The sequence below is a fragment of the Maylandia zebra genome, linkage group LG18 (genome assembly GCF_041146795.1).
Source record: "Maylandia zebra isolate NMK-2024a linkage group LG18, Mzebra_GT3a, whole genome shotgun sequence".
NCBI classification, from domain to species: Eukaryota; Metazoa; Chordata; class Actinopteri; order Cichliformes; family Cichlidae; genus Maylandia; species Maylandia zebra.
The window spans coordinates 27494008-27520893 of NC_135184.1; the positions used below are offsets into that span (position 1 = coordinate 27494008).

The window sequence follows — 26886 nt, forward strand, 5'->3', positions numbered from 1 at the left end:
TCAGTTAACTCTAAGAATGTGTTTTGGAGTTTGTACGTGCTTTGTCTCTAGGGGCCACCACATATAAACATATATAAATAAAACCACTTTTTTTTTACATTAGTAATTCCTTTTGTGCATAATTTTATATTACTGTTAATTAATTAAAGCAACAAAACAACCTGAAGAGCCGGTTCGGAGCCGAAAGAGCCGGGTCTTTTTAGTGAGCCGGGCCGAAAGAGCCGGTTCTCTAAAAAGAGCCGGGAATCCCATCACTAATGTGGGGATTCTAAAGATCACATTACTTTGGACCCCCGACCTCTTCTTTAAATTCAAATAAGGCCAAACTTTCTTAAGATGTCTTTTATTGATAAACTTTGCTTCAAATTTGACTCAGATAATACTGGTATAGGGTTTTAAATATCACATTATAGTTTGCATCCAATGTCCCATTTGACCTCTGACCACCCTTTCTTTCAAGGGGGGAAGGCTAAAAAAAATTTTAGTCAAAAATGTCTTTCACTTGAAGTGAATTTTTCTAAATAATGAAATTAATGCAATATATTTATGCTAAATATATTGAAAAGGGTTTAAGCAGGGCAATTAACAAAAGCCTGCACATTGCACTTCTTTTACTCCACTACACACTTTTAAAGTACATTTAAACCACCACCAGTAGGCCCTCTGACCTACTGGTGGTGGTCAGAGGGCCCGGTGGCGCCAGTGTCCGGCAGCCTCGCCTCTGTCAGTGCGCCCCAGGGTGGCTGTGGCTACAATGTAGCTTGCCATCACCAGTGTGTGAATGTGTGTGTGAATGGGTGGATGACTGGATATGTAAAGCGCTTTGGGGTCCTTAGGGACTAGTAAAGCGCTATATAAATACAGGCCATTTACCATTTAAAAAGGACAAAGAAAAAAATGAATGTATACAAATTTGAATGCTATTCCCTGAAAAGTAAATACTGCCCAGAGACTGAACTGCCTTGGTGGAGGTTTACGCTCTCCGACTAATTCTTGTTTTGACTTGCAAAGTCATTTGAACTATGTTTTCTAACTTCAGTCTTTAGTCTTCTAATTATAGTTGACCAAACTACAATATCTTCTTAAGGACGCTCTGCTGCAGTTCAGCTTCATTCCTGGTTTAAAGAAATAGCCTCTTCCAGAAGCTGATGGTGAGAGTATAGTTGTCTTTGATTTTTTTGTTAAAGTCTGGACTAGAGTGACCTGGTGTGGGACTGTACAGCATTTTTTTTTTTTATCCCTAGTACACCTGTCCCACATATTGATACAATGTTCCACATTTTACTGGCTCTAGTTTTCAAAAATCAACCCTGAAAAACAGGTACTTTTTCTAAAGTCTGCCTTGTATCTAATGGGTGTGAAGAAAGCCAGTCATCAAGGGTTTCCTGCAGGTTAAGATTTCACTGTATTTGCTGCCTACGCTATACCCACAGTGGAAATTGCAAGCTACCAGAAAGTCACAATACACAAATGAAAAAGAAAATACCCCAAATAAAAGGAACACACATACAGTGAAAACTGAAACTTGTTGAAAGTGGTTGAAACTGGTGGAGGTCGATTCTCCGAGAGTTTTCGTTCTTTCTTTTTTTAATGTTTTTGTCAGCATCTCACAAGAAACCAGCAGCTCAGAAAGAGACGTGACCGTTGCTGGATGCACCCCCACTGAAACCCAACTGACCCAACTACGAGCCACAACAGCAAGTGAAATAACAACAGTTTTAAAGGTTATTGGGACAAAAAACCTAGATGACAGAAAGAAGACTACAGTAAAATTTTTGCTTCTGTTTATGCCTATAGTATGTCCGGATTCACATATTTATTTTACATTCTAAATGCTTCTGAGCATTAGCAAACTTCCCCACACAAACATATTCTCTGCCGCACAGTTAGCTTGCCAGGATTTGGTCACCCTAGTCAAAATAGTGTAGCAACTGACAAACCAGTGATGTTTTTTTTCCCGATACACTTCTCATTTGGAGTGTCCCTGGCATTTTTGCTCTTGGATCTGATTTTCCTGTAATATGAAAGCAGAGCTTTGTGTTAGTCGACTCTTGCATGCTACAGTGCAATCTTGTTGGAACCAGAAATGATTCAGTAAATTAGGTTGATAAATGCTCCATGTGGTGACCTACTTATTTCAAAGTTTCATGGCAATCTATTCACTTGTGCTTGAGACAAGTTTCAGTTTTTAATTTATTTTTTTCCCCCTTGGTCTGCAGTCAGCTCATATTTCTGTTTGTAATAAACCTCAACTGAATATGAATAAACTGATTGTTTGGTAAACCAGCATCTTAGTCATTTCTACAATTACCCCTTACATAAATACAATATCGATTGCCAGTTTTTGAAAAATTAGCTTATTTTCCTTTAATACTAATGGTAAAAGCTGACATTTGCTGTTGATGCTGCAGAAGCTCTAGATAGCTAAAGAGAATAGGAAAAAAAATACTATGGTGTGAAACCACAACTTGGCTCAAAATATGGTGATGATGTCTGAGTTTGGACAGTTATTTACAGTAGTGTGGAGAAACACATCACCAGAAATCACAATATTTCTAAAAAACGGAAGGTGCAATGTTAAGCACAAGTGTTTTTGGGAGTATTTTCTTTTGACACAGGATGTTTCTCCGTACTGCTCAGGCTTGAAATAGCAAGGGGTTAGAAGTTTCTTTCCCCCAGCAAGCCCCAAGTCTCAGTTGATACATGGTATCTGTCAGCTCCTCCCTGATGAACACCTCCAGCAGCAGCCTCAGGGACGTCAGCGCATGCAGCTGCTGGCCAGGCTCTTCTGGGTATCCAAGTCTTGCTTTTTTCAGGCAGCAGATGTAGCAGCTTGCTGATGCCACCTCTCATAAGGGACTGGCACAATGTAGCAGCTCCAGCACATTATGGAATCACACTTGGTAATACGTTACACATAGGTATAAGATGATCTGACCTGCTTAGAGCTAGATATGGTATCGATGTCGTCATCTTGTCAGATATAAAGCTGGAAAAATTAGATTTTCAATTGAAAGTCTAACTGGGAAAAAGTGTAGCTTGTCGTAGGAAACCCACTTTGTCTCCTTACTGTGCTGTTATTTGTTTTGTTTTATTCTACAACTTTATTGTTTTGTTGGATTTTGTTGAGCATGTCATCATCTTGGTATTTTGAAACTGAACATGTTATGCTGTAAGCATCTTGGTTAGAAAACAAAACAACAATAACAAAAACCCATATGTGATGAGAAGGTCAATGCTCATTGGCTCATGACTTACGGTTGACAACTCATTATTCCACAAGCATGCAGTTTCACTGGCTTCATTCTCCCAACCTGGAAACTATGAAACTACTCCAATGTTTTTATATTGCCTATGGTCATATCCTGTGTTCTTGCTTTTGTTTTTACTATAAATACATATACATAATTGACAAAATAAACATCAGACTATATTAAATAATGCTTGAGACTATATTGAGATTGTAAAGTCATCAGGAAAATGTTTACTCGAGTCATAAATGAAGGGAGAAGTAAGGTTGCGTTCTCACTCACTTCTATAGGGCTTTGGAGTTGACGTCACGCTGCAATGCATTATCAGAATCAGAATCAGAATCAGAATACTTTATTGATCCCTGGGGGAAATTATTTTTTGTTACAGTGCTCCATTTTAAACCAACATTAAGACAAGACAGACAATACGCTAACTAAGAATAGTACAATATATACATATATATACATACATACATACATACATACATAAGTCACTTATAAATAAATATTTGGAAAAGAAACATGTGTAGTTGTAGCAGCAAACAGTGTGTTAAGTGGATGCGTTGTACAGGGAGATGGCCACAGGCAGGAAAGATTTCCTGTGTCGTTCAGTGGTGCTTTTCGGTAATCTCAGTCTCTCACTGAACGAGCTCCTGTGACTGACCAGCATGTCATGGAGTGGGTGGGAGGTGTTATCCAACATTGTCTTTATCTTGGACAGCATCCGCCTCTCCGACACCACCTTGAAGGAGTCCAGCTCCATCCCCACAACATTGCTGGCCTTACGGATCAGTTTATTAAGTCTGTTGGCATCTGCGACCCTCAGCCTGCTCCCCCAGCATGCAACAGCATAGAGGATCGCACTGGCCACCACAGACTCATAGAAAATCCTCAGCATTTTCTGGCAGATGTTGAAGGACCTCAGTCGCCTCAAAAAATAGAGACGACTCTGGCCCTTCCTGTAAAGTGCTGTGGTGTTTTTAGCCCAGTCCAGTTTATTGTCAATGTGTACTCCAAGGTATTTATAGTCCTCCACAATGTCAACACTGACCCCCTGGATTGAAACAGGGGTCAAGTGGGAGCGCAGCGCCATTTTCGGGGTCTACGAATCAACACAAACACACTGTGTTGGAACGACGACTACAAGAAAGATGCTTAAGAGCCTCTCAAAAGAGAATGAACTGTATAGAGACCGATTGCGTCCAGAGGCGAAGCAGCGGTACTTGCAGAAAAGAGCGTGCATTGGAAATGTGGACCCGTATGACATACGGCCGTGGAGTAGAAACCCTGAAGACCAACCGCTACTGACGTAGCCTGACCTTGTCTGTGGAGTCAGCGCGTACAAGTCGTCATTCAAACAAAGGTAAGTCAGCTCGAGTACTGCGAGTGAATGCGTTTGATTTCCCTGCAAACATTCACATTAGTGCAGCATAAATTCATTCATGAGGGGAAATTACAGTGAGAACATGTGGAGGCTGTTAGAGGGATAACATAGTGAGTTCAGTGCATTGATGAGACACTGTCCTGAAGGTTTGTTGTTCTTTATGGTTAAAGAAATTGCAATGATTTATTCATATTTATTATAAATAATTCTAATTATACATCTTGCTTCCATGTTTGTATCCTGTGTCACTAAAAATACATTTTATTTTAGTTTTATACATCGATTAATGACCTGCAGAATCTCCTTATCATATTAAGTGATTCATAATTGTCACTTTATGCTTTCTCCATCTCTAAAGTGATGACATCCTTGCATTACATACTTTAGGTTCATTTTCTGCAGGCAGGTTTCTGACAGAGAACAGGCAGATTTAGAATATAACATGCAGCGTTCTATAGATGGACACATAAAGAAATGAAAAATGACATGCATGTGCAAACTTTCTAAACACTTTGTTACATTTATGATAAAGTAGATAAAACACATTTACCTCGGCCTTGGCTCATAGTTCTTGTCTTTAAATGAACTTTGTCTGTGTGTGTTTCAGGTCCTGCACTCTCAAAGACTGAATGAACCAGCATTGCAGCCATGGGTCACTGTGAGCATCACAGGGGAGGTTGAAGCCGCCCACTGCACCTGTATGGCCGGAGTCGCGGAGACCTGCAGCCATGTCGCTGCTCTTCTGTTTAATTTCGAAGCAACAGTGTTGATCTGTGGCACAAGGACTGTTACAGATGAACCTGCATACTGGGTTTTGCTGGGTAATATGACCAAGATACAGCCAGAGGTTGGCCATAAGATAGACTTCTCCTCTTCAGCTGCCCAAAAAAAGGCTCTCAATCAAAACATAAACAGACCGTCTGTAGTGACAGGGAAAAGGAGCCGTCCCTCAAAACAGAAAAATCCCACCTGCTACTGTGGAGGAGTTGTCACTGCTATTGGATACTTTGCTGGAACACAGTAAAGCTGTGGGTTGTGGGAATGACCCATAATCTTTTATCTAGGGGTCTAGATTTGTGCCTGTAGTGCACTGCTGTGTAAATAATTTGCATTTACTGAATATGTACTGACTGAGTCCCACTGTTCAAAAGTTGAATAAACAAACAAACTAATTTTTGCCAGTTTTTTTTTTTATTAAAACCACCTTATTAGAACATCACATCAGTTACAATGTAGAATCCATGTCATTTATAGTTTACAAATGACAAAATGTTTACACAAAATCATGAGTGTTTACATGATATCACCCACTACTAACATTACTTTATTTACTGTATCTTTTGAAAAAATACAGCAATTTTAACAGCACAATACTTAACTCATTCACTGCCATTGACGTCTATAGCCGTCAATGGCAGTGAATGAGTCAATGGGTTTAACTCATTCACTGCCAATGGCTGGCAGTGAATGAGTTAAGAATATTTAACAGGAGCAGGTTTCATTTTCCCTGGTTTTATTATCACACTGTTCAACAAACGCAGCAAACCTTCACCATCTTATCCAGGAGAGTCACCTCTTCACCCTCACATGGAAGAAGTAATCTGATTGGCATGGTGGTATGTTTGAAGCAGGTCCCTTGTGTAGTGCTGGAACCCAGTCACGATGTTTCATCCATTTCATGGATGAAATTTGCTGCAATAATGCCAAATAATTAGCAACTCTATAAATAGAAGGTAGTTCTGCAAAATCACTCAGTAGGATGTTTGTTCTAATTTGCTATGAGCTCAGAGCGCATCGAAAATAAAACTAATAGGCTATAAAAAGTGATATGAACATATTTAGAACTTACCGGAATGAAAATGTCAGGAGCACCAACAGATATTTGGAGATGGAAGAGAACTGGATATCAGCTCGTCTCACAGCTGCTATCCAGACTAGACGCCTTCGTTTGGTAACATCGATACACGAGCTGCCTCATGTTGCTTCCAGGTTGGGAAAGAATGAAAAGATAAACCCTTTTCAAGCTTATTCTCTTGCCGGTCGTGCGATCGAACATTGCAGCCGACCACACAGCAAATACGAACCATGGCTGTTGTGTGTGACTTCGCTCCCTTTTCACTTGCGCTAGACCCCCAAAATGGCGGATCGGGCCAAAATCCTTTCCACGCCCACCCCCGTGACATCACGCTCCAAAGCCCTGAAAGAGATTTCTTTCTTCATCCAATGCCCCCTGGTGGCCATCAGAAAGACTGCAGCTTTAAAAGTACCATTTATAATAATGCTCTGCAAATTTGAACTAAAACCTTCACCACAAATGGAGCACTGTTTTAACAGTTGATCCCTTCCACTGTTTCCTCAGGAGACTTGTAAAAAAGAAAGTTTTTCATTGTGTTGCCTAGTTAAATAAAGGATTACCTGACTTTCATGTTGTGGTACTAATTGGATGTTATATTAAAGTGCAGTCTAGCTTTAGTTCAACTTTAGTTGATATCTTCAGTACAAAGTCTGTTTGTTTTTATCTCCTGCAAGCTTTAGTTAATTTTAGAAGTTTAAAAGACTTTATTCATTAGTTGCACTTTTCAGCAAGAGGCAACATGCACCTTTTATTTACAGTCTATAGCTCTTGCAAGCTATCATCAGTATGTGTATTTTTTTAGATGCACTGGCCAGACAATTTTGGTGAAAAAGCCCCCACACAGTTGGAAACTCGCTAGTGAACAAAGCAGGTCATGCAGCAGCTTCAGAGCCAGCTACTCCTCTCTGCAAAGGAGACCAAAGCAAAGCTTACAGGAGAGCAAACATTCACCATGCATTCATTATGGGTAAATAGGTAAATATAGGCACAGACTTGTTAACTCAGTTGTTTAATCTGTTTGGTAGTCAATGTTGCCTTTACAGTTTGCTTTTAAGTCTCAGCGATTAAAGACTAAAATTTGTGAAAGCAACTTGATTTAGTGTAACTGCAAAGAAATAAATAAAAGTATCTTAGTGTCAATCTATTCTCACTCATAAGGTTTTAAATACTGTGTCAAAGCTTCAAGCATCCCTCAGATATGCACAAAGTTTCCATTGCTGTACCATATTATGTCATCGATGAGACTCTCTCCACCAACTCGTCACATATGGACACTTGGACATTAAAAATACAGAAAAGAAAACAGAAGAAAATGCACGGGGCTCAGGTATGGGCTCCAGTTTGTGGACCCGCCATGTCCTACAGCATCTACGTAGCTAGGATTATGTAGGCCTACTTGCAATTGTAGTAGTAAGAAAACAATTCAGTCACCTGCAATCAACAATCTACTGACATCTAGTGGTGCAGTGTTAAAAACTGTATTTTTAATGTGTACGTTTTAACCCAGTCACGATCTTTTGTTTTTGGTGTGTAAACTTAACTAAGCCTTGGTGCTTAGTTGAAAACAAAGCAACACAAAGTGCGAAACACACTGGAATAGAGAGTGATCAAAACTTACTTCAGCATCACCCGTTCGACCTGCTAATGCTGACTTGATCGCACTGTAAACGAGGACTGTTCTTCCTCAGCTTCTCATACTGCTGCAGTTGGTGCTTCAAGGCACTAACATCAAAGGACATTAAGGTGGCAGTAGAAATCCCATCTTGTTCATCCAAATACCTGGCAAAATATGTTTGCTCCTATGATGCATTCATTATTTATTTGTAATGAGGATAAATTGGCCCTGTAACGTCAAATATTTATCATCTTTTTACATTTAGAATGCATTTTTAAATAGCTGTCCCCATGATTTGATCAAACTACAGCTTCTTACTCGTCAGCTCAACCTATTTTTCGCTCCTGTAATGCTGCTGTGCGTGTTGCATGTTTCTATGGGCTATCATCAGTAATAATCTCGACTCTGTCATGAAGCATCAGCTGCAGTGCTCATGAGTCAGCCTTTAATCTTTGCATCTGTATCAGTAAAAGCTACCAACCCAACAGGATCAATGGGAACCTTTAAGGGGGAGAAAGAAATGCACAAATGAGCTCCTTTTAGATAAAATGTGACAGCTCATTCCACTAATTGTTGCGCAGGAGTAGCTTTGGCTCTTTTAAACCCTCACACTATAACTCTGGACAAACAAATGTCTGCCAGAAAGCAGTCCACACCCCAGCATGCCCTCAAGTCCCTCCCAGTAGTTCTCTGCAGGCATTTGAACTCTGTGTGACAGACACACGGATAAATCACAACACCTATTCCTAAAACACAGCACTTTAGGACCTTTGAATAGAGCCATATTTCTTGAAAGCCGCTAGGTTAGCAGTAGCAAAGTAAATGGCGCCATCTTGCGGCCAGTGGCTTGTTTGCACAAAGTGGGCGGCGCTAATGACGAAGGCGAACTCGCGCTGCTTCTGTGTCGTGTACAGGAAGAAAGTTGAAGATGGTCCGCGCGGAGCTGGCGGCTCGTCTGAACGACAGAGAGTACACAAACTGGCTGAAAGCGGGACGCTGTCTGCTCATACTGAAGGATGGCCTCCTCCCGTTTACCGACCGACACATGAGGGCTTTCCACAGAGATCTGCTTAATCAAAGCGCTGTGCTCCGGAGCCCGTGCAGGGATTCATGTAAACCTAGAGGGAATAAGGTGTGCTTCGTCATTTAATGAGCTGGTGCCACTTAAATGCCCTTACCTGTGGCAGGTGATCAACCACAACGAGCTTATTGCCACCTTTATTATAGGCCGTGTGCTCTCAGTAGATCTTCAGCTTATTTTTATTATTGTTGTTGTTGTTGTCGCACTAACTCACATAGGTTTTAAACAGCAAGTATGTTTATGTTTGTGTAGCTGTCGGGATGCAAGGTGTGTTCAGAGTGGCAGAAGGCGATCCTGAGACACCACAGGCAGCCTGATGTTACAGTCAACTGGGACAACTGTTTCCCTCCATACTGGAGGACAGACCACTGGGAGGTGGCAAAGGTAGGAAGCACATAACAAAGCCAGCGTTATGAGACGCAGCTGTAATATGAGCTGCTGCCCCAACTTAGAAAGAGCAGCAGAATCTGTGAGGTGCATGTTTCTGGTATCTAACAGTAAAACTTAAAAGTAAACAAAAAACTAAAACTGTGTGAAAAGCGTGACTTAAAAAAAAGTAAGTAAAATAAAATTGAGTCTTGGTGGAACTTTGACCTGCTAACTAAGATAAAAATAAAAAATATAGAGGAAGCTTTATTTTTTGGTTAGTTTGGCTTAAAAAAATCTTATCACAACTTCCCTGATGAGGCTTTGCTGGATGTGTTTGTGAGATTCCTGATGTTAACAAGACTTAGTCAGCTTATTAAATAATTAAAAGGACTAGAAACTGAAACTAATGACAACTAAAACTCTAAGCATTTTCAAACAATAAAAAGCGAAACGGAAAGTAACTGAAATGAAAGTGACTTCAAAGCAAAACTTCGAAATGAAAACCCCCCCCCCCCCCCCGAAAACTAATTAGAAAATACAAAGTTATAATAACTGTGCCAGCGCAGGGCAAAAACATACAGACTCATAAAGTGTTTAACAATGACACAGTTCTAATGTTGCTGAAGTGCAGGCTTTCAGATTTAATTTAAGAAGTTTGATAAATGTATTGTGTGCTGTTTTCTCTATTTCACCCCTTTGAATGTACAGGAAATCAGCTTTATTGATTTGCTTTTGTAGTAAAATGCACTTTTGCTCCAGCTTAGACAAAGGATTTGAAGTTGTTTGATAAATGGTTTTATTTTCTGACACATAGCCAAAGTTTGCCGCTGTACTGCAGACAGTTCACCATAGTAATTATACATGTAGCCGGTGATCACTGAAGGCATCAGGAACTCTTTCCGAGCGTCACACAGGCTCTTTTGTCTGTGATGAACATGTCCTGCCTGATGTTTTCTTGTTAGTTTATGACCACATTAGGAGGTAAAAGTTCTGACATGGATTTTTGCATTGGGCAGCTGTTCATAGGAACTTGAAATTTACAGTCAAAAAGGCATTTTTGTAACTGAACTTGCAGCTCGTCAGAGATTACACATCACTGTCAAAGTCTGCAGTCAGGAGCCACCAGAGCAAAGAGAAGATGGTGAGTTTCAATGTCTTTGCAAACCATTCGTTGGATTGGAGCTGCTTAACAACATTATTCTTGTTATATCTTGAAGTACTATGTAATAACAACAATTGACTTTAAAAGTAAAAAAAAAATGTAAACATTGCATTTTGTAGAAAGATGCAGAGTGCATGGAGCTAATGGCAGCCCCTTTCTCTCTCTCTCTGTCTGCAGGCCTTCATGCCACGAGGTCAGGCGAAGGTGAAGGGTGCGGATAAATGCGACGCCCCTGCTCTGCTTAACCTGATCAACTACTGCACGTATTTCTCATTCGTGGATCCAAAACTGGTCAGAGAGGTACTCACTGATTTTTGTTCAAACGGGCACTTTTCACGTTTTCTGTTAGTCATGTAAAAACTTTATACTTTTTTCCAATTTCATTCAGTTGTTGTCTTATAATTTTCCAGAGTTGTATTCCTGCTATCGCTGGTCAGATTGATTTGAAAGGGTGTGATGATAGTTTTAACCGGTACTCTGTAACGTGTTCGTTTACTTCCAGGTGATCCGATGCAGGAACGAGCTGATGCATTCTTCTGAGTACCGTGTGACAGATGATTGGATGCAACACTACTGGACCGCTCTGAACCACTTTGTGAATCAGTTCAGACACGTACCTGAGATGGCAACAGTTGGAAACAAAATAGACGAGGTAAGCGTGTTTGTGTAGCGCCACCGCTGGAAATGCCCTGCAATAGAAGCGAACTATTGTCTGCGTGTGTTTGTGTTCTGTAACAGTTTCTGTGTATTTTTTTCTTCCTAGATGCTGACCCTCAATTTGTCAATATATGTGTCTGGTTTGGATCAAATGGATTCTGGTGGCTTGGGCGATGGATTAGAGGCTGATTTTGTCAGCCATAAGGAGTCTGGTGCTGACGTCGGCCAATGGGAAGCTGAGTTGCTAGAAGAGATGCTGCAGGAGCTGCTGCATGCTGCTGATGAGGATACTGATAGCCAGACACAGGTGGGAAAAGGAACGAAGGCCTTCCTTCATTTCTGTTTATGCATTTTACACATAATGCATAAAAGGAGTATGTTTCATGACTTCTGCTGACTGCTTCTTTAGGACACAGAGCGGCTGAAGAGTCTGGGAGGGTTCCTGCAAACCAACAAAGATCTTAATGAGAGGTTCTCTGCAGAGCTGCAAACCATCAACTCTCTAATGGCCAAAGAAAAAGGAAGAGGAGGAAGTGAATGAGGAGCACTTTGTGTTCTGTGTCCGTGTATATACTTAAAATAGCTTAACTTCAGAACTTAATCTGAAGGATGAGGGCTTTATATCTAAGCACAGTGGGGCTTTATTTTTTAAAAATTGTATATTATAATATTTGAAAAAAGTCTTTTGAAGTCTTTCCGGTTTTTTGCACATTTTTCAGTCTTAACTTTCAGTTGATTGTAATAAAAAATGGGCACCTTATGAGTCATTGTCAAAACGGAAATACAGAAATGGAAAGCTGTAGTTCACATGACGAATAAGTGTTCTCTTCCTGTCTAAGCTAAAAACAGCTGGCAGCTGGGCAAGGGAACATTAGTTTATTTGGTGTCTTAGGTCATTTGAGCTCTTTTTCTATTTTAAGCCATAACTTTAAAAGATGTACAGAAGTAAAATCTAAATAAAACAATAGTTTTTAACCCTCAACCGTGAAAGGCTGATGCAGTATTGTCATGACCCAGCTGGGCAGGAGGTTGGTGTAGACAAACCAAGGAGAGACGTAGGATTTTAATTATTAAATTAATAACATAGTTTGCATCTACCAGGAGGCTGAGGGGTAGAGCTGCTAGCTGCTAGTCTTTTCTCTCTGGAATGTGTATATACGTACATAAAATAGTATTAAAGTGCAGTCAGAGTGCTTGATTAGATATATGCTGCCACTTGCGACAGGATACAAATCTTTGTATTTTATAACTTGTGTTTTTCTGGATTTTTGTTTGATATTCTCTCTCACCAGTAAACTGGAAAAACAATTAAAAAAAGGAAGGAAGGGAGGAAGACTGAGTACCCAGACAGAACTTTATTTTTAAGGCCCCCACTAGATGGCAGACAAAACATCAGAAGAAAAAAGAAATTCCACCCCAAATCTGCAAATTGACTTAAAAAATGGATGGTAAAGACTTTAGAGAGAGACTTGGTTTGTAATTTGCCAAATTCAAACTGTACTTAATCAAAAGTGATATTAATGGATCCAGGTTTATCTCAAACTCGGGTATCAGTGCACTCAGGACGACGCCAGCACAGAGCAGCCGACAGCCACCACCTGCTCTTTTAATCTTTTATTCTATTTGTTTCATAAGCGTGTGCTTTATGATGGCTCTGCTGTCAGCTGTGCGCCCTGTGTGTTGACACATGCATGCGAAGTAAAAACTACTTTTTTCTAATGTGTTTATATTTATGCTTTAATGTGAGTGAGGCTCTGAGTCTGGGCCTGAGATATGAGTAGCGAATGAAAATAAGACTGTGGTTAGAAACCACATACAGATTTCCTGTTTCTACTTTGTGGCCAGGAGACCACTCGTAGCACAGGAGGTAAAAGCAGTTGTAAACAACTAATCCGGGCTGCTTGAGAGCGAGGGGGTTGTTTTCTTGGAACCTCCTAAATAACGTCTCCACTGGCACCTGGCTCTTTCAGGTTGAGAGGCTGGCTAGTGAAGTTTCTTCTTCTTCTACTGGGAAATGCTTGTTAATCATGACAGCCATGCTGGGGACAGGAGAGGTATGACAGCCTTAAAAATCTCTCTATCACTCACAAACCCTCCAGAGAGTGCAGATATGCACGCTGTAGCCGTCCAGTACATGGGTAATCTAAACAGGAAAAGGTGAAAGTGAGGTCTGTACCATCTGACATGTTGCTGATTCAGCAAGAGTCCAAATACTCATCCGGTGGTCCTAGGTAGTGGATTTTTTACCAGGCATTATTTTAAAGTATTCACGTCAGGCGATGGCAGGTTTCTCTTTTTTCTCTGTTTTAAACCCCATGAACATGTTAAATGCCATAATATGTGTAAAGTAATAAAATACTGAAAAATATTTTCTAAATGATAAACATGTGCCATGCACAGCTCACACAGCACCACAAAGTGAAATGAGAGATGGATTTACATATAATTACCCCTGATGGGATTTAGGAAGATATCTGTAGGAGTTTTGACAAAGACAGTCATTGATGGGAAGAGTCTGACAGGAAGATAACAATGAGATGATTTTTTTTTAGGATGCCACTGACAGTGGATTATTTTGAGACGATTCACATATCTTCTGGGACAGACGGGGACTGTGGGGACTTTGGGAGCACACATAAAGAGGAGATTGGAAAAAAATATTGAGTCATTATCCCACTGGACCCGATGTCATTTTTACTTGTAACAAGCAGTGAAGAAAATATATTCAGTATATATATAATGCATGTGCTCTTCTGGTGACCCATAGAAAGTGAGGAGTGCAAACTGCAGGAAAATATTTCACCAACATGAGCTGAGTGAATTCAGCGGCTGAAACAAATGTATGCAAAAGTGAATTAAAATGAGATGAAAATATACAGGTGGTTCTTTGTCACTAGCATGTGCATGCACATCATGCACATGCTAGTGACATGCCCACCTCCAATAAGGTCCAAGAACATCTTGCTTTACTGCTGCTTCAGAGGGTTGTTAATCAGTTTCAGCTGCTTCGAGGTTAATGAAATTAACAACAGGTGCACCAGAGGGGAAACAATGAGACAATCCCCCCCCCCCCCAAAAAAAAAAAACCCAGGAAATTCATTTTTTTGACCAGTAAAGCATCTTAAGGAAACTGTTGTGAATTGGTGCTATATAAATAAAAGACAAATCCATCCATTTATTTTCTGTCATTAGGTAAATGGTGGGGTGCACACTGGATCTATCACAGGGCTGAAAGAACCAACGCAGAGATGGGGAGAACATGCAAACTGCACACAAAAGGCCCCAGCTGGATTCAAACCCAGAACCTTTTTGCCATGAGCCAGCAGTTCTAACCACTGTACTGTTTGCTGTAATTACAGTTTAAATGAAAAACAAAAACATTAGCATCTTTAATATGACGTATCCAACAATCACTCCGTATGCTTGCTGTTCTTTGATGTGTGCTACAGGCTGCGGTGAGAGGACTGGTGATGCTTATCTGCTGTTTGAATCAGGTGATGATGACAGCTCAAAATTATTAAGCTTTTTTTCAGCATTATGATGTTTTTAGAAATCATAATGTAGAGGTGGCTGTAGCTCAGGAAGTAGAACATCTACTAATTGGAAAGTTGGTGGTTCGATTCCAGTCTACATGCCAAATTTCATTGGGCAAGACATCGAAGCCCAAGTTGTTATGTGATGCATCCATAGGAGTATGAATGTTAGATAGAAAGCACTTACATAGAAGGCAAGTTGTATAGCACTTTATATAGCCTCTGTAGAAACTATCTACACCCTCACTTATCTTAACTGCACTACTGTATAGCTCTGTGTAAATAATCATTCTGTACATTCGATAATTTTTAACCCTACAACTGTTTACAACTTGCATAGTTCCCATTTCTGTTTAACTGTATATCTCAGATTTCTGTAAAGTTATTTATTTCATATTCTGTATAGTTTTTCATATTTATATCCTGTTCATATCCTGTACAAAGCTTGTACTCACTACAGCCTGTACATACTTATAGTTATAGAATATTCACAACAAACTTCATACCGTGTACATTATAACATACCATAATCAGTGTTGGGTAAGTTACTTTAAAATAGTAACTTAGTTACATTACTAGTTACTTCTCTCAAAAGTAACTCAGTTACTTCAAGTTACTCGTTACTTTCAAAGTAACTAGTTACTAGGGAAAGTAACTTTGGTTTTACTCAGAATTCTCTTGTTAATGTGTTGCTTCCATAACTTTGCCAGTCTTCTAGCTTGCTTACTTGCCACAAGTGCACTGTGCCACCTACCAATAGAAAGGAAAAGATAATGTGCATATTTCCACGAGAGAAATCCCACACCTGGACCGTCATTGACTGCTGCCATGATTCTAGCCTACGTCACAGAGTCATGTGCGCCTTTTACATCCAACACAAAAACTGCAGTCGTGGTGCTTTCGATTGTACTCAGAACTCAGAAATTCTGTCTTCTGAATAGGAAGATGTAGGCAACACCAGACTGCAGATGAGCTGCATACAGGGCTGGACTGGGACAGAAAATTGGCCCGGGCATTTTGACTAGAGACCGGCCCACCATTATAGGAAAAATCATAAAGCCTTTGAATGAAAACAAACGCTGTTGTGACAGTGATGTTCACTGTTTTGATGGTATATATGCATCAATCTATCAATCGTTTGTTGTAAGATTCAGATAATTATTTTTTAAAAGCTAGACATTTTAAATGAGAATAAGAAAGAAAAGTATTTCCTTGTGTCCACCTCTCCCTGTTAATGCCCTACCTGCCCCCCTGGCAACACTTTGAGATCCGCACCTGCACAGTTACCAGCTGTCAGCTACCTAAAAAAGGATCCTGGGGTTATTTGTCTCTCAGAAACAGTTCATAACTTCCCTTCAACTCATTCATGTCACCTAAAAGGTAAACCTGTTTCTCCATCACCTGCTCAGCTCTGATGATTCAGTAAGGACATCTCCTGGTTTCATCTTCATGTTTCCCTCTCACCAGATAACCAAACCGATATCATGACCAGCAGCTTTTTTGCAGCTGTGGCTCCAGCAAACATCAGCTGATACTAGAAATTAATATTAAATAAATTCTAACAACAGCTGATCAAGCTTAAACGTGCTGCTGTTGTCTAGCGCGACATCCACTGGTTTCCTCTTTCGGCGCAAAGTGAGCGATAAACAAACAAGAGAGAAAAGCCGATCAGCTGATCATTGATCAGTTTTCATGACTGAAGTAGAAACGGGAGAGGGAGGGGGGAGAATGAAAGAAGAAGAGGCAGCTGTGCAGCGTAAACACAGAATAAATCCAGCTTTGTGCCTTTTTCATTGTAGCTGAATTACGGGACAAACTGTTTCTTTTCACCTCAATAAGAAACGCGTAATATTTTCTCTGAATACCAGACGGGACGGTTGGCAACTCTAATAACTTATGAACAAAATAAAGTTCAACATCATTAACTTCATAGCACCCACCCAGCTGTATAGAAACTCCGTCATGCTAGCTAGCACGCAGTACGGAAAAAGTCAGAATAACGAAAATAAACTCCAACTAAACTTGGTTTATATCTGACCCAGAGAGACTGCAGGTCATAACTTCTTACCTGAAGTTCAGTTCACACTTGGACCGGCGGCCGCCTCGGGTCTCTTTTCCTTCTGCGTCCCTTTTCCTCCATCCACCTGCTGGCCTCCACCACTTGCTAATGTTACTGAATCTGTGGAAGCTCCGCGATAGCCACCACACGAAGTAACGAGTAACGACCCTATCTAAATCCCAGTAACGAGTAATGCGTTCCTGATTTTGGCATAATAACTAGTTACCGTGCTCGTTACCACAATAATAACGTAGTTACTGTAACGCGTTACTTAATAACGCGTTAGTCCCAACACTGACCATAATAGACCCATTTCTGTAATATACTCACATATCTATATTATTGCTAATATATATTGTAATATATCTATATCACTAAAGCACTTCTGGATGGATGCAAACTGCATTTCGTTGCCCTGTACCTGTGCATGTGCAATGACAATAAAGTTGAATTCTATTCTATTCTATTCTATAGCGCGCTCAGGTAGAGTAGAAAAGCCCTCTTGGCCAGATTACTCTTAAAAACACATTTAAAAAAATGTCAACCAGACTTTTAGACTGTATAAATAAAAGATAAATAAAAATCACTTTGCTAAAAACTGATTGGGGCTTCTACCTTGTGACAGAAATGTTGTTTGTGGCCCAAGGAGACTTCATAGCATTCACGAGGGTCACATTTGACATATATTTCACATATTACATGCCAACGTGTTATTTGTGACACTTCAAATATGGGCAGCCACTTCTTGCCAAGAACCAGAAGTCAGTTTTTGGCACAACACCGGTCCACATCAACCACTGAAACCATCTCCTCCAGTTCCCACACAGGCTTCAAACGTGAAGGTCCTCCTCCCTGTGATGTGGTGCAAACCTGAATGCTGCAGCTGAAATGCGGGTTGCACAGTTTTATGTGGCTGCTTTATGTTTTTCAGTCTGAGGCGGAACAACACAGTCGATTCAACGGGTCAAATTTTTACGGTTAATCATTATTTGCCCAGAAGAAGTCCAGAAGCAGTCACGCCCAGTGAGGCGAGGGGAAATAAACGAAGAAATTGACTTCTTCTCCAGCGGTTTAATGGTGGCTGCTGTTCCTTAGTGCGACACCAGCGACACCTGGTGGAGATAGTTATGACATGCAGTAAACCCGACAAATCCCTTTTGCTGCTGCTTTTTTTTTCTTCTTTATAGATGTTTCGATTATTATCGTTAAAGGGGAGCGTTAAAACAATAAAAGCAACTAACATGGGAGTATATACAGGCGATAAGTTTTTTAAATATAAAAACGGGAAAATCCAACAAGGAAAATGCTCAAATCTGGAGTGAAAAAGGGGCCAATGAAGCTAATCAGGTTCACACATTTAAAGTGCTTGGTGAGTCCCATTCTGTTCTTTGACATAATTAACTATGCGTGATTATTATAAGATAAACGTCCAAAAAAACGTGTGGTGATATACAGCTGATTTACACCACGTTTCATGAAAAAGTTAAGGTCATTACTCTTAATAGAGTTACTGGATCTATTACAGTTGTGTTGCTGTGCTGTTGTTTGTGCTAATCGGTATAGCTAGGATGCTCCTTCATGCTGCTGTTTAATGTGAATAGGAACATTTCTTCGAAGCGTTTCTTCACTTCAGCTCCATTTTTAAGTTTTTTTCCACAAATAAACATGGTAGTGCCAAACCACACCTGTGATTGAGATTTTGAGTTTGAACCTCTGTATGCATACGTGTGTGGTTTATGTGTGTGGTTTATATATTTTCAGACATATATAAACTGTCTGCTTAAATGTTTTTTTCTTTCAGTCCCAGTTGTGGCTCATGCACATGCACACATGTGTGTCAGTTCATTTCATTTGTATATACAGTAGCATTAGAAATACTCCTAAAGCGGTGGAACACGGCTGATTAGTATTTTCCTCTGTTTCTCTCTTTTGTGACTTGCAGAACAAGAACAACAATTCGAAAGGGGCCGAACAGCAAAGGAGAAAACAAACTTTCGCTTTTCAACAGATAAAAGGCATGATTCGGGTTAAAAAAAGTGCAAGAACGTGCGAAGTGCAGCTGCATGACACAAAAGTGTGAAAACCAGAAAGGCTTTTCCTGCCTCATAGCCTTTCACACACTCCTCTGCTGCTGGTGTCTGCTGCACTTTGGCAAAAAAGGCTCAGATGGGTTTCTGCCACTGAGCCAACATGGAGACTGAGGGGAGGCTGGTACAGTCAATTTACTATGGGAGTATTGGAAGTCAGGACACAGAGCGGCTGCTGGAGAGATTCGGGTATGATGGCAGCTTTCTACTGAGAGACAGCAGCACAGTGCGGGGGGCCTACTGTCTGTGTGTGAGGTGAGCTGCCGGAGGAGCGGTACAAGTGTGACCCAAAGTGCCAGTTTTCTTGTAGTTGTGCAAACTTATGAGTTTACTAGGATATTTTTGATTTAATTATGTATGTATTTATGAGTACATATACAGAGCGCTGTGATATTAACTTTGTATTTCACACTGCAGATACAAGGGAGTAACAACTGAGGAGATACTAATTACGCTGTAACAAATACCTTCTTGGTATTTTAAAATAAAAACTACACAAATGATGCTTTACTTATTATAATTAATGATTACTGTTGGATTGGTTTACAAGAAAAAAAGAAACCAGAAAAAACTCACACAGACACTGGGAGTGCGTGTAGACAAGCGTGCACACAGAAAAGCCGTAGTCCCACAACTGGGACACATTTTCACACAACTAGACTGAAATGTGCAAATGCTCTGTGAAAAACAAGATGAAGCAATATAAATCTACAATCTCGGAGTCTGGTTCTGATATTTTAGATTAAAGGAGAAATGCTCAGTTGTCGTTTTCTCAGTTGTTGTAATGACTCAGTATTTTTAGGGGGTGTGGGGTCTATTATCGAGTATCTTAATCCCCGTTTCTTACACTGGGTTTTTGGGCTGCTGGTTGTTATGCATTTCAGTGATATGTGTTTAAAGGTAAGGAAAGCTTATAGAGAGTGTAACAAGGTAAGTAAAGCTTATTTGTAGTGTGCTTTTCACAGACATGAGAGTCACAGAGCGCTGCACAACAATGAAAACACAATCAATATCAATAGAGAACTAGGTTAAAACAGAAGAAAAGAAAAACATACACAATAAAAGAACATCAACAGGAGTCCCGATTAAACAAAAAAGTTTTTAACTGTTTTTTAGAAAGCTCCACTGAGTCAGCTTAACTGACCTGGAATAATGAACTGTTCTAGAGGTCCTTGGAGTCACAGACTGAAAGGTTGTGTCCTCCCTCGTCTTCAGTCTTTTAAAATTTCATATTTTTCCATGCTGTATATTAAAAATTAGAAATAGTAATTTCCTACTAAACAACAGAACACTACGCAGAATAGAGTACACCAAAAATAATGCTTATTTAGAATAGTTAGGATGCAGCCTGCAGCCCCACTATGTAAGTAGGAAATAATTGACCATTTTTCTAAAACTGTTAAAACGATGCTTGTTACACTCGACATTTTGTGACACTACGTCATTTGATAAATGTTGCATTTAAATAGAACATTTCTAATATTTTATGTTATTTTATTTTATGCTAAATGTAGCATAAATAAAATTACCTGGATAAATAAAAGTACCTGGATTATTGATAATAAAAAAATATTATTAAATCAATTTATTTATTTAATCTTATCTTGATTATAACCACGACTTAAGTCCCACTGTGTAATGAAATGAAAAATTTCATAATCTCCAGTGAAATTATAACTGCTATTATGTAGTACTTGAAAATTATGACAGGAAGTATTTAAGTTATACTTAGGTGAAAGAACTTATGCCCCCATTTAAAAATACATTATAAGCCCTGTATGAAAACATAAGTAAAATAATATAAATAAATAAAAAAGTACTTCCTGCTTTAAAACTTTACCCACAAGCTAAAATTGGCCCCTCTGATTAATATACTGATATTTTACACAGATCGATATCGCTGTTGCACCAATGTTTAAGCAGTATTTTACTCTTATACTTGGCTGTGGTTGAGTTCTTATTGGACTAAAATTTTCACAATGTCATCTCAGTTACGCAGAACCTGAAGCGATCTTTGTTAAATCAGAAAAGCATCCACATTGTTGCATTCGGGGTGGGATACAAATTGCAGTTTTGTTAGAGCCTTTTAAAAAAACAAAAAAACCCCACAAACAAACAAACAAACAAACAAAAATACAGCAATCTTTTGCCAAATCTGAGACACTGAGTGTCACGGCAGGGCACAGCGGTGTGATGATGAAGTGGACCCAAGTGCAGACAGGGAAGGAGACAGAACTGTGTCTTTAAAAAAAAAATGAGCCAGACTGATTAAACACGAAGAACAAAACAAATCAGAGGCGAGCAGGGCAAAAACTAAAGTAAAACCCAAACTGGAAAAACTGAACTATGACCAATCTGTGATAACTATGATAACCAGAGATGGGCAGTAACGCGTTACTTGTAACGTGTTACTGTAATCCGATTACTTTTTTCAAGTAACGAGTAAAGTAAGGGATTGCTATTGCAAAAACGGTAATTAGATTACCGTTACTTTCCCGTAGGAACGCTGCGTTACTGCGTTACTAAAACGTGATTTTTTTGCGATAATGTCTCACGACAGTGACGTAAGCAAGTGCGACATTCATGGCAACAGCTGCGTGCAGATCAACAATGGATGACATATCGAGTGCGGGAGAGAGTATGAGCATGCAGCGTTTAAAGCGTGGAAGTACTGACCTTACTTTGAGTTTGATTCCATAAAAAGTGACAAAAACATTAGTGTCCGTTGTGCGTGGGAAGAAAACTTCTTTTTACAGCGAAAAAACCCCTAAACTTCCAAGCAAGCACTGAGTGCGCTACCACGTAATGGGAAATTCACAGAGAAACTCGCGGATTCTTCCACTGACCGCCGCGGCACACCTGCACCAGGGTAAACCTCCACCTACCCCACTCCTGCTTTACAGGTGAAAATAGAGCAAAAGGACCGCTAGTCTTTGACTTTATTTATTTTCTGCTGTGTTTTACTTGCATCTATTTGAAAGAGTGAGTGTAAACACAAAAAATATTTAATTTTATGTGCTGGAATGTGCAGAAAATAGGTTTAAATATTTAAACAAATTTCTTCCAGTCAGAGAATGTTGCATATAATTACATTTTTGCTTGATGCATAAAGTTAAAAGACTAAAACTAATAAAACAAGTTTTAAAAAGAGACTTTTCCATTTGATTACATTTTGTATGATGGATTATGTAGAAAAAGTAGAATTGGGCTGAAAGATCTATTGCTTTATCACCTATTCAGGTTGTAAATTGTGTTTTTAAAAAGTAACTAAGTAATTAATTACTTTTGAAAATAAGTAATCAGTAAAGTACGGGATTACTTTTTGGGGGAAGTAATCAATTACTGATTACTTTTTTCAAGTAACTTGACCAACACTGATGATAACTGACACGAGCATTAAACAGGGACGTGCGAGAAAATATGATGTACAAGAACATGAAACCTGAACACGACCTGAGCAGAATACATGATGAAGGAATACAGATGACCCGACGATGACTAAAAGAAAACACAAAGACCAAATACACACAGAGGTGATTAGGGGAAGTGGAAACATATGGGGAAAACAGCTGACACAATTGAACATCATGACACAACAGGGTAAGGTACATTAAACACAGTAAACATAGAAACAAGACTTTCAAAATAAAACAGGAAACACTGAGAGACGTAGACATGACAACTAGCACAGAAGACAAGAACAGACTCACAGAAGGGGACATAGATGGGAACCTAAACTAGAATAAAACTCAACTAAATCCTAACTAATAATGGCAACACCAGAACTAAGCATATATTCAATATCATATAACAAATCAAAAAATAAAAAGTGAATTCAAAATGCCGGGTCACAGGCCGTGACATTGAGTCCTTAGTAATGCTGGTAGCTCTCTTATACAGGCAGCCAGCATAAATGTAGTCCAGACTGGGCTGTTCTCTGCAGTGTGGCTGGTGTCCCATACTGCGTATGTAGAAATGTAACAAAAGCTGAGTACATGTGGAGGGCGTTACGTGTCAGAAGTGCACAATACAATAAGCCTTTAACAACGCCCTCTATTAAAAATATATTTGCCACATGCCGTGACACAATAATTCAGACTGCAACCTTTGTTTTGCAGGGTGATAATACGATAAGCAACAAAAAAAGGAAAATATGACTATACACATCAATCAGATTTGCTCTGGCAACTCGTTTCAGGTTGTGAAACACACATCTGAAATCACTGAATCATCCTCCACCCCAAACCACATTTTGTGTCTCTTTCAGATATGCACTTTCAGATACACCAGATTTTAAAGAAAGTCATTCGGACTTAAGAATTGTCGTTTTTTGTGTTGTTGTTTTTTACAGGAAAGCACCGTTTGTTCACACCTACAGGCTCCTACGCTCTGCCGATGGCTGGTGCCTTCAGGTGGGGGTACACACAGATATAGATCACACACACACACAAACACAACATAAGGCGGGCATTTATAGTTTTGTGTATGTGGGATTGTTTCTTTGATTAGCAGGATTCAACAGCCAGATCACCAACATTTAGGACTCTGGAGGCACTAATAGAAGGCTACAGGAGGACTGCTGTAGTTGGAATAGCCCCGCTCACAGATCCCCTGGACAAAACACGAGTACGAAACAGCTTGGGCGAAGGTATGACACACAAATACACACATGCGCATATTTTTCCCTGCTTACACACAGGGCCCATTCACCCACGGAGGCAAAAGCACACCCGTAAACTCATTTAAAATGTCTATGTTGACTCATAATCTATTTAGTCACCTCTAACACAGTCTCACTGATCTCCACCACAGAGTTTCTTTACATGGAAATGAACAACAGCAGCAGCAGCTCTGTGTACTGAGGCCATCGTGCTCTTAATCTCTCAGACGATCAAACCGACAGAAACCACAGCGCCTCGCTCATCTCGTCTGCCCCTGTTTCTCAATTTCTTTGTGTATTTATTTTCAGTTTTTGTGTTGATTTAGTCATGGTTTAAGACATATTTTCAGTAGCCCGCAAACTGCTACTGAAAGATATTTAAATGTTTTAACACACGCCATGAGTGGGAGCACTTTTTTGTTGCTGGTTTTTTGAGTTTTCTTTTGTTTTTGTTTTTTTAATTTTATGCAGTGTCTTTTTCATCAGACCTACGTTCATCGATGTTTGTGCCTTTTTGGGTGCATACATCAATGATTTCTGTCCAAATGGTGTCAGGCTTAATGTAATGTTTTATGTTGTAGAAGTTTTGACAAGTGCTGTATTTGGATCAAGATTGTTGACGTTTGTTTGCATTCTGTCTCGTTGAGAAAGTCGTGTACAGTGAACTGTTTGATTTCTGGTTTATCGGTTTATGCTCGCTCATTGTAACGACGTAGCAAACGCAGCAGAGCAGGAAAGGTAGACCGTGAAATCTATTGTGAGCACCAAACTTTCTGGCGCAACGACTTTAATTGTTCATTTATTTTTTTTCATTTTCACAGATCTCAATAACTGACAACATGTGATAGCAGGTCTGAAAATGACTTTATGGTATGAAATCTGTTAAACTTATGCTACTAATTAAATGTTAATATATTTAAAAACTATCTCAGATCAATTATAGGAGTTTTGTATAGAATTCTGTGACTGTGAAATGTATACAAACAGTAAATTCTGGGTGGAAATGTGCAAATTTCTTTTCTTATGGACAGGTAGAAGATGGATAATAAAACAAACAGAGCTTCTCGTCTTGCGCGAATCAGCTGCAACTCTTGCCAACACCTTCATTCATTAAGGGCAGTTTAAAACAAGATGCTTTAAAGCTAATACAGCTGTTCTGCCAGTGGTTTTTCCCCACTGATGCTGTGGACAAGCCTGCACACTTTCTTGTTCCTGTCAGACATTCATGCTGCAAAAGCTGAGTAACATAAACACGTAAAAAAAGTGTAACAGAGGAGGGGCAAGCATAAATGAGGTAATTAAAAAAAACATGTAAGTATGACAAGTAATTCCAAACAGCTCAAAAAATATTAGCATCCACTCAAATGGTTCCTGTACAGATTAGCAAGCAGTGTTTTTGCTAGCTAAAGATACAGTTGTTGTGTCTTTAAGGGAGAAAAGTAAGGTTAATGTGTAATAAATGTAATCTGAGGGATGACAAAAGCTGAAAGAAAGAGGACACAAGAGCTGTGTCCCAAATGTAGGCTGCATCCTTCGGAGGCTGCATTTGATGGCCGATTACGTCACAGCCAGGTGACGAAGGCTGTCCCAATCCGTCGACTACTTCAAATGCGTCCTTCATTTCCCCGAATTTGAAGGATCGGTCGGGTGTGTCCTTTGTGGCCCACCATATCCCAGAATTCATAGCGCGGCCCGGCCAATTTCAGTTTCCAACGATAAATGTAAAGCTTACGTGTAATGTCCCACATTAAGACAGGAGATCTGTACACGATGAGTTGCTCTTAGTTATCTGATTATATCTTGTTGAAAATATCTTTTAATTAAAAAAATTGCTGCTTAATACTATTCAAAGCCCAGTAGCGAAAGGTTGATCTTCAACATGTAATAAAGGCAGATGTAAGCAGTCAGTCTTGCAGCCTTTATTTCTGCCTGCTCATGTTTCTAAAGCAGAATCGCTATGGTGATCGCCATGAAATCTCTTTAGGCCGGTGTGTGGAACTGTAGCCTTTCTGTTGTTAGCTGGTAATTATGTAAAGGTGGATTTAAGGTCATTTTACAGATTAGAAAAGTTATGTAAAGAATTAACATCTCCAATCAGTATTTATGCTACATGGTGGAAAAGTAATCAGTAATACATTGTGTAATACTTATACTTGTAATAGGTTCATGGCTGCTGAGCAGCAGGACTTCCTTCTAGAAGGAGTCCAGAATTTAAAATTTCTAAATTAAAAAGCTGATGATATTCTTTAGTTACAGTTTTGTTTTCCTAATTCCAGCTTTATAAAATCTTTATAATGTCTATGAATTGGACAGCAGCCATGGCGGCTAATATAACATTTTCCTATATACTTTACAATGATGTAAATCCACCATGACCAGTAAAGACCAGAAAAAAGCACATGAAGAAAACACATTTACTGGTGCTCACAGTTCACAGTAGAAAGGTTTTGTGACTTATTTCTAAGTGACTCATTTTCCCACGCTGCACTGCTACACCAGAATGTAGAGCTGCCTCACCTTAGCCCCTGGCAATAGTTTAGCGTATTTTTCGGACCATAAGGGGCACCGGATTATAAGACGCATTAAGTGAAACAAAACAGTCAGATAAGTCAAACCTGACTCGACTCATTCTTCGTGCTTCCTCCAAGTCTGTACCACTGATTCAATAATGTTGAATTCTCTTGCAGCTGCTCTATCCGGTCTTTAAGTGATGACATGACGAATCCTGCTTCCGGGCCTAAAGTAGTCTGCGTTTAATATGGCTTTTGTGTTGTTAACATGTTTAATGTTATGTATTTTCTTCTATTTAATCTCAAAAAGCTCCTAAAAACAGTCAGTGATCACTGTTGACCTCCCTCGGCTTTATTACCGCTAATCATTTATTTAAGCTCAGTTTTTAAAACCTTACGATGTAACTACAGCCCAGCCCATGCAGCAGTATATGAATGACTAACCTCGTATTGTGGATGGATTATCTCAGTTGTTCTCCTGGCTGAAGTTTGGTCCGTTTACAGCATTCTGCCATGCGATTACATTTGGTCCCGACCACCGAGAATCCTCACGTTAACTTTTATCAAGTGGAAAAAAGTTAGTGTGTTTATATTATGCTCACATAGCTGTGTCGCTAGCGGTCACGTAGCACATCATTATATACCAGCTAGCCAAACTTCAGT

The 26886-nt window shown here is 39.6% G+C and overlaps 2 protein-coding genes across 4 annotated transcripts; both read left to right on the forward strand.

Moving 5' to 3' along the window:
- Positions 1-8990: 8990 nt before the first annotated feature.
- On the forward strand, positions 8991-12134 carry LOC101477329 (uncharacterized protein CXorf38). 2 transcript variants are annotated; one of them, XM_004567230.3, is made up of 7 exons: positions 8991-9237; positions 9439-9570; positions 10631-10696; positions 10895-11017; positions 11220-11369; positions 11481-11681; positions 11784-12134. In XM_004567230.3, exons 1-7 carry the CDS (start codon positions 9034-9036, stop codon positions 11913-11915), a joined length of 1008 nt encoding a protein of 335 aa, XP_004567287.3. In that variant the 5' UTR covers positions 8991-9033; the 3' UTR covers positions 11916-12134. The 2 variants fall into 2 exon arrangements, with proteins under 2 accessions (XP_004567287.3, XP_004567288.3); XM_004567231.3 differs by lacking the exon at positions 10631-10696 and having other exon boundaries at positions 8992-9237.
- Positions 12135-12572: 438 nt separating this feature from the next.
- On the forward strand, positions 12573-24801 carry LOC101477802 (SH2 domain-containing protein 1A). Of its 2 annotated transcripts, none has more exons than XM_004567232.3 (5): positions 12573-12822; positions 18909-19308; positions 23405-23465; positions 23563-23701; positions 23866-24801. In XM_004567232.3, exons 2-5 carry the CDS (start codon positions 19157-19159, stop codon positions 23913-23915), a joined length of 402 nt encoding a protein of 133 aa, XP_004567289.1. In that variant the 5' UTR covers positions 12573-12822; positions 18909-19156; the 3' UTR covers positions 23916-24801. The 2 variants fall into 2 exon arrangements, with proteins under 2 accessions (XP_004567289.1, XP_004567290.1); XM_004567233.3 differs by having other exon boundaries at positions 23566-23701.
- Positions 24802-26886: the final 2085 nt, after the last annotated feature.

Bases quoted from the DNA above. Each gene is read 5' to 3' on its own strand.
- LOC101477329 (XM_004567230.3), top strand. From the start codon at position 9,034: ATGGTCCGCGCGGAGCTGGCGGCTCGTCTGAACGACAGAGAGTACACA. The intron at 11,018-11,219 runs GTACTCACTGAT...GTTTACTTCCAG, and splicing joins ATCCAAAACTGGTCAGAGAG to GTGATCCGATGCAGGAACGA. The intron at 11,682-11,783 runs GTGGGAAAAGGA...CTGCTTCTTTAG, and splicing joins ATACTGATAGCCAGACACAG to GACACAGAGCGGCTGAAGAG.
- LOC101477802 (XM_004567232.3), top strand. From the start codon at position 19,157: ATGGAGACTGAGGGGAGGCTGGTACAGTCAATTTACTATGGGAGTATT. The intron at 19,309-23,404 runs GTGAGCTGCCGG...TGTTTTTTACAG, and splicing joins GCCTACTGTCTGTGTGTGAG to GAAAGCACCGTTTGTTCACA. The intron at 23,702-23,865 runs GTATGACACACA...TCTCCACCACAG, and splicing joins ACGAAACAGCTTGGGCGAAG to AGTTTCTTTACATGGAAATG.